This window comes from Pteropus vampyrus, unplaced genomic scaffold (genome assembly GCF_000151845.1).
Source record: "Pteropus vampyrus isolate Shadow unplaced genomic scaffold, Pvam_2.0 Scaffold113, whole genome shotgun sequence".
Lineage (NCBI taxonomy): Eukaryota > Metazoa > Chordata > Mammalia > Chiroptera > Pteropodidae > Pteropus > Pteropus vampyrus.
In genome coordinates, this window is record NW_011888894.1 from 2606171 (window position 1) to 2613073 (window position 6903).

Genomic DNA, 6903 nt, shown 5'->3' on the forward strand with positions numbered 1-6903 from the left:
TAATGAGAATGATGGGGATTTTTTTTGGTTAGAAATATTAACTGTTTTACACCTGAGCCAGCCACCTGAGCAGAAATCCTGACTATGCTTTGAACAGTACAGTATTGCTCTGTTCTCTTGCAGTCTATATGAAAGCTCTGGAACCAAAGGAGTCCAGCTGACTCATATCAAATGATAAGAAATTTATCTTTGCAAAACCGGAAGCAACTCAAATTAAAATGATTGCAATACATTGGCTGGAGTGAATACATAATTAAGACTATATAACTATGAAACTAGGTTTTTCCTCTCATTTAGGTTAATCGCTGGATTTTGATAACAAGCATTTAAACTCCACACTTTGTTTAAAATGTTTTTTTTTTTCAATTCCCTACTCCTTTGCATCATCATAGCAAGCATATGTGCTAATGTTCAGTAACCAGATGGTACAATAAGTAATCTTTGCATAAGACCCTGTACTAAAATGCTGAAGAAACAGAGATTTTTTTAAAAATAATCTTTTTATATCAGTCAAGATATGTGGCATCTAAATTTTAACCATTATGGATTATAAATCCTGAGCAACTGAGTTGGGGTCCTGGGTGGGGATGTGAGAGAAAATAGAAGCCAATGTAGGGCAGAGCATCTGATATTTGTTGAGGGCCTACTTGTACCTCATTTCATTTTTAAAACACTATATAGTAAATGTAATTATTCCCATTACAAAAATGAGGAAACTGAAGCTAAGAAAGTATAAGTAACTTAACCAAGTTAATATAGTTACAGCTTTTTAGTGACTACCCATTCCATTGTGCCAATTATATCAACCAACCTCTTTCATTTATTAATAAAAAAGGGAAGGGGATATTTAAAGGAATGGAATGTGGCATTTAATGGTCGTTGAGTTGTTTTCAGAGGTAAAGCATTATATCTATGCTAGAATTGCAAATGAGATTGAAAAGAAATATGGGAAGATGGCCAAATTTGATGCTAGAATGATTGGAATTTGGGTAATAAATTTTTTTCTTTTTAACATTTGTGCAGAAAATTCATATTAAGAAAAACAACTCTTTATGAATGTCTGTAACATGACATCTTTCCTAAATTCCAATCTATTTCAGTTTACAAACTATTTGAAAATTCTTCTGTCACCCTAAACTCACAGGTCTAAAATTAAATTTATCGTCACCCACCCCACTACCACCCCCTTTTACTCCCAGTTTAAAGTTTCCCTCTCCTCTTCAATTTCTCTCAGTGGTGTCACCATTAGAGTCTGGATAACCGAAATTTAAGGTTTTCTTTAGATTTGCCTAGCAAGAGGAAGGAAAGAGAATTTCTTAGATATCATTTGTTCTTTCTTTGGCATTTCCCATTTTCATTACATTCTCTCTATTTTCATCATTATCACGATAGGATGTACAGACTGTCAGCTCATGCCTGTACTGGTGGATTGGCCATAGCCTCTCCCCTCTCTCTTCAGTCTATCCAAAACACCTTTACCATAAGATTCATCTTCTAAAATGCCACCCTGTCATGTCCTGATTGAGTAAACGTCATGGCTACAGTAGGCCCAGATTCTTAGTATGGCATTTAAGATCCTTCATATTCTGATTCCATCCCACCCACCCAGCCTTATTTCCCTGTAGTCTCTGACAAAGATACCTCTGCCCTGGCCTTCTGGCTCCTCTGTTTCCTGTAACAAGGCATTCTTTTGCCTTTCTCCAAGTCCATCTTTGCTCAGACTGTTCTCTTACATAGAATGTCTTTTTCTCTGCTTTCCTCTGACTAACTAAATTCTTTTCTGCCTTTAAAGACCAGCTCAAGTCCTCCCTCTTCTGCAAGGCCTTCATCACAAGACTGCAGCCTCATCATTTTTTTCTGAACTTAGCATCTAAACCATTCATTTGATATCTTGAGCAATAAGTCGCCTTGCATTGTTGTTTGTATATATATACGTATGTGTTTGCATGTCTTCTTAAAGATATTTTCTGGAGGCTTTTTCCAGCTTCAGACAGGGCAGCTGCAGACAGACAAATGATCTATAGATCATGGTAAAAATGGAGATGTATTTTTTATTTCGTGATTTCTTTTAGATTGGAGACCAGCTCATATCTCCAACAAAAGAATAATAAATAAATTCATAAAACTTGAGTTTTGATTATAATTATCAAGAATGACCGTTTGTTTAGCAAAATCATATGAACTTAGGAGGCCATAAGCAAGACCATGTAACTTCCTAGGGACCAAAATACAAAGTTGGTAATTTTTATATTGAGAGTTTGAATCCCTGTTGTGCAAGACACAGAGTGCAAATGAACTTCAGATATCTTTGTTGCAATTCAAAAATTTTGTTATTTTTTTGTGGATATTAAGAATTTTAGAAAAGTGAGAACTTCCCTTTCTGAGTGGAGGAAAAGGGCTATATTGTACTATCTGACTTTTATAGAAATAAGAGAAATAAAAATTTTGTAGAAATAAAAGTAAAAATTTAAAAACAACAAAATATTGGTAGTAGAGAAATTAAGCTTCCTAGCTAATGTACTAAGTGTTAGGATATTACTAAATAAGTTCACATATGTTTGCTTTAGGGTATATGTTGGAACCAGACCCTGACAAAAGGCCGGATATTTACCAGGTCTCCTACTTCTCATTTAAACTACTCAAGAAAGAATGCCCAATTCCAAATGTACAGGTATGTGAAAGGTGCTTTTTTAGGGAAAGTAAACATCATTGAATTGTCGTTTAGAATTCCCAGGGTGTTAATCAGCTTTTTAAATCAATGTAGATGTATCTCTCGCTTTATCTGGCAGAGGGCATTCAAGCAGAACTAATTATGAAGCAGTTGCTATAAAGAGAATCCAATTTTCCCATAGAATTTCTGTGGGAAATAAAACTGAGGGAATTACACTGGGGGAAAAAAAAAAAAAACCCTAGGGATGGAGTTGAGCGCTTCCAGTGAAGATTGACCAAATAATGTCTTGTCAATTTTCACAGTTCACAGAGAGCCACATGCTTATTGCATTTATCTAGAGGTGGCAGGCTGCTTTCTTGAGACTTGTCGCCACGCCTAGTGGAACAGAAGCCCCTTGTCTCTTTTCTCCTTCTTGTGGCAGAGCTTTCTCGGTTTTGCTTCTGCCATTGGCCATCTATAACTCACATTCCTTTTCTCCTGCCGTCCCCACACACATCAGGCCATAGGAATGTTTTCCTAAGCTCTACACTCACTGTTTTCAGAGTACAGTTCTTGCAAACTCCCTTTTTACAGTCTTGGCATATGGTATGATCCAACTCCCTTGACTATTTTACTAATGGATGCCACCATTAGTAAAATAGTCAAGGGAGTTGGATCATACCATATGCCAAGACTGTAAAATTTAAGGTGAAATTGTCTTGCTTGTTTCTCCAATAATGAACTTCTGATGGCTAATAGCTAACACTCCACTTTCACTCCCACATCTGGATCAGAGTTAGGAATCATTCAGATGGAGCTCAGAATATTGACTTTATTACTAATAAGATCGAGTCAGAGAAAGTAGCTTGACCAGTCAGACTCTCTTATATTAGAACCACATGCCTGAGCAGTGAGCACCTCATTCCTTAGAGACAGGCTCTTTCTCATCAAAGAAATCTGTGATGTCCTTTTTAAAAAAAATTTCCTTTCAATTCTATAGAACTCTCCCATTCCTGCAAAGCTTCCTGAACCAGTGAAAGCCAGTGAAGCAGCTGCAAAGAAGACCCAGCCAAAGGCCAGGTAAGAAATGCCTTAGTGAGCATGTACTTGGTTGCCTCTGTAGCAGGGAAGGGTGCCTTATATTTCTTGATTCTTCTACCACCATGACCAGAGGTTGCACAGAACAAGAAAACAAGCTTTGTCTCCTCTAGGTAGAAGCTCTTTGAGAGTGCCAGGAGGAATGTAATGAAATACAGTGATCTACATTTGAAAGAGAATCAAGGACTCCACAGCTGTTTCCTTTGCTTGGGAATAGGCCAGGGCCATTCAGAGATGAGGCAACAGCAGACTTTAAATATTACTTTGCTAGTACAGGAGTGTTCGAACAGGTGTCCCAGCCTTCGTTTAGCCTCCTTCAGCACCCTAACCCCACACCTCCCTTTCCTTCTTATTTTCTATGGCCCTGGCCACATTAGGAGAGTACTGGTCACAGTACTGAGTCCATGAACAGCAAAAGAGCCTGTGGATCTTAGCTAATCATATTCTGTGTAACCTAGGGTCTTCCAAGAAGCAGATGCTAAGAGAGGATTAAAGAAGCTAGGATTTTATTTGAGGAAATGCCCCTGCGAGTGAAAATAGGAAGGGAGCCAGGGAAGGCTGGGAGAGCCATCGGGGCGATATAAGTCTGACTCAGAGAGGAGGAGGAGGTAGTTGGGTGGAAGTAACCTAGAAATTGCCGCACAAGTTAAGGAAGGTTCACCAAGGTGTCGGGAGTCCTCGAGTCAAACTCAGCTACCAGAGGAGTCCCCTGTCTCCCAGGAACAGGCCTATCTCTTGGTCTTTTGCACCCCTGTAGTCGAAGTTCTACAGGACACATTCTCATGCTACCAGGCCTTCCAAATGGCAAATTCTGAGGGTGATCTTAGAGCTATTTATACTCTTCTTTTTCTACCACACTCCCATAGCAAGGAACCAATAGGGTTGAACTGTCAGCAATATGCCCTAGATGGGAATATGTGAATTTTAATAGAAGGGTAACTTCTACATTAAAAAAAAAATTCTTGGCTATTTATAGAATGCTTGCTGATGTGGCTCTAAAGTAAGGAGACTTTGGAGCAAACTATATCCATTTTGTTACTTTGTAGACTATTTCTTATATAAGTCTGTCATGCTCACCTCTGGGTATTCCTTTTGGGACTGATTTACTAGCTTAGTATTTTGGATTTATGACCATCTGTACTAGGCCCAAACATTGTATGTACTGAGGCTAAGCAAGGATCCATTCCCACAAAGCATGCACATTTATAAAAATTATAATAACAACTAATATTTGAGTGGTCCTCTATTGTGTAAATGTAGAGAATAGTACCTACATCATAAGGCAGATGTGAACATCAACTGCATCAATGATTGTGAAACTGTTTTAGAGACTGTAGAGTGCCCATACTTTCAGTTTGTATGGCCCTCAATAATGCTGCAAGAATACACAGACCTTACAGCCAAGAGATTTGAGTCCAAGTTGTCTTGGCTATAATTTACAATGATTTCATTTGCAATTTCATATTTGCTCTCTGATTTTGACAGGTAGGTTTTTCTTTCTAACTCTTTTTTTAAAGTGGCCACTATTCATTGAGGTATCATCTGTACCAGATACCATACTAGGTACTTTACATAAATAAGATGACTTTTTCCCTTTAAAACAAACTCATGAGGTTGCTGTTATTTTCATTTTACGGATGAGAAAATAGACTCAGAATTCTAAGTTGGCCAAGGTAGTTAGTCAATATGCGCTTAGTAAAAGAAGCAGACCTTCAGCATCCCCACTTTGTCCACTCTGTATGACTTCCATTGCGCCCCGCCAGAGGCCTAAGTGATTTGCTCAAAGTCACACAGATAGGACAACTTAGAGCCAGATCTCCTGGCTTCAAGGTCTGTATTTTCTCACAGCATATTGAGGCCCATATAAACTAACATTTTGAGCACTCTGCATTTTGTAAATGATTTCATAGTCATTGATGCATTCGATGTTCATATCTGCCTCATGATGTTGGTATTATTTTCTCCATTTTACACATAAGGGACCCAAGGGTAAAAGAGGTTAAATGACATGCTCATTATCATACAGTTAGTAGATAGGGAGCTAGGACTCAAATATAATTTTCTTTGACTCCAAATCCTAGTGTCTTTAAGATTTCAGTCACCCTTAGGAGGAGTCCAGAGTGGAAGTTTTTAACATTTGGTTTTCTACAGAAGCCTGTTCACCTCTCTCACTCTTGGTTTTATCTTTCTTACACCTTTCTCAACATCTGTCCCATTTCTCTTCCCACCTCTCCCAAGTTAACCTCCCCAAACATGATAGCTTTTATATTATGCGTTTTTCCCCCAGTACAGGAGCATCCCTCTGGCAGGATACCAGTGAAAAATCTCAGAGTCCAGAGTGGACATACCTTGGAGATATGTCACAGGGATGGACACAGGGCCAGTTTTTTTGCTTTCTGATTTGTATTTCATGGAGGCTGTGCCAGATGTATTTTGGAAATATTCGTGAAGCTTGTTTATTTTGGCCTTAACATCAGCTATACTCCCTAAAATGCATTTTCAAAGGACAGTCACACTGATCTGAGTTGGTCGTTGCCAGCTGCCAGGACTGCTCTATATGAATGGAATTCACTACCTGAGCTTTGGCGCTATCACAAGAAGCAAGCAGACCACACAGCATTCCTCCCTGTATTAATTTGGATTAGATTTGCCTATGAGTTGCAGAAAGTCCAAAATGACAGTGGCTTATATAAGATAGATGACTATTTTTTTCTCTCAAGTAAACAGAGTCCAGGGCTGATAGAGCAATTCTATTCCACGAAGCCCTCAGGCACCCACGCTTCTTCAGGCTCACCACTCTACTGTTCCCACGGTTATGGCCATGACCTCATGGACCAATATGGCAGCATTCTTGCTCCAAGCAGCAGGCTCGAGATATGGCCAAAGTAGAAGAGAGACGAAGGGCATGCACCAGTTATTTCTTAAGGTTTCTAGAAACTGCCACATAAGAATCTGCTTACATCCATGTAAGGCCAAAACTTAGACACATTGCCATACCTGATTACAGGAGAGACTGGGCAATGTGATTTTTACTCTGGGTGACGCTATGCCCAGCTAAATATTATATTATCATGGAAAAAAGCAAATATGTATATTAGAGAAAATGGAGTTTTTGTTACACTTCCCAAATCCATTATCTTGAATTATTTACTTAC

General features: G+C 38.7%; 1 protein-coding gene across 3 annotated transcripts in view; it reads left to right on the plus strand.

The window, feature by feature from the left end:
* AAK1 (AP2 associated kinase 1) overlaps nt 1-6903 on the plus strand; it is a 150869-nt gene that overhangs the window by 101380 nt on the left and 42586 nt on the right. For all 3 annotated transcript variants that reach the window (XM_023533832.1, XM_023533833.1, XM_023533834.1), the window contains exons 9-10: nt 2568-2671; nt 3651-3730. In XM_023533832.1, the coding sequence (XP_023389600.1) occupies nt 2568-2671; nt 3651-3730 (184 nt within the window). The remainder of the gene's footprint in view (nt 1-2567; nt 2672-3650; nt 3731-6903) is intronic.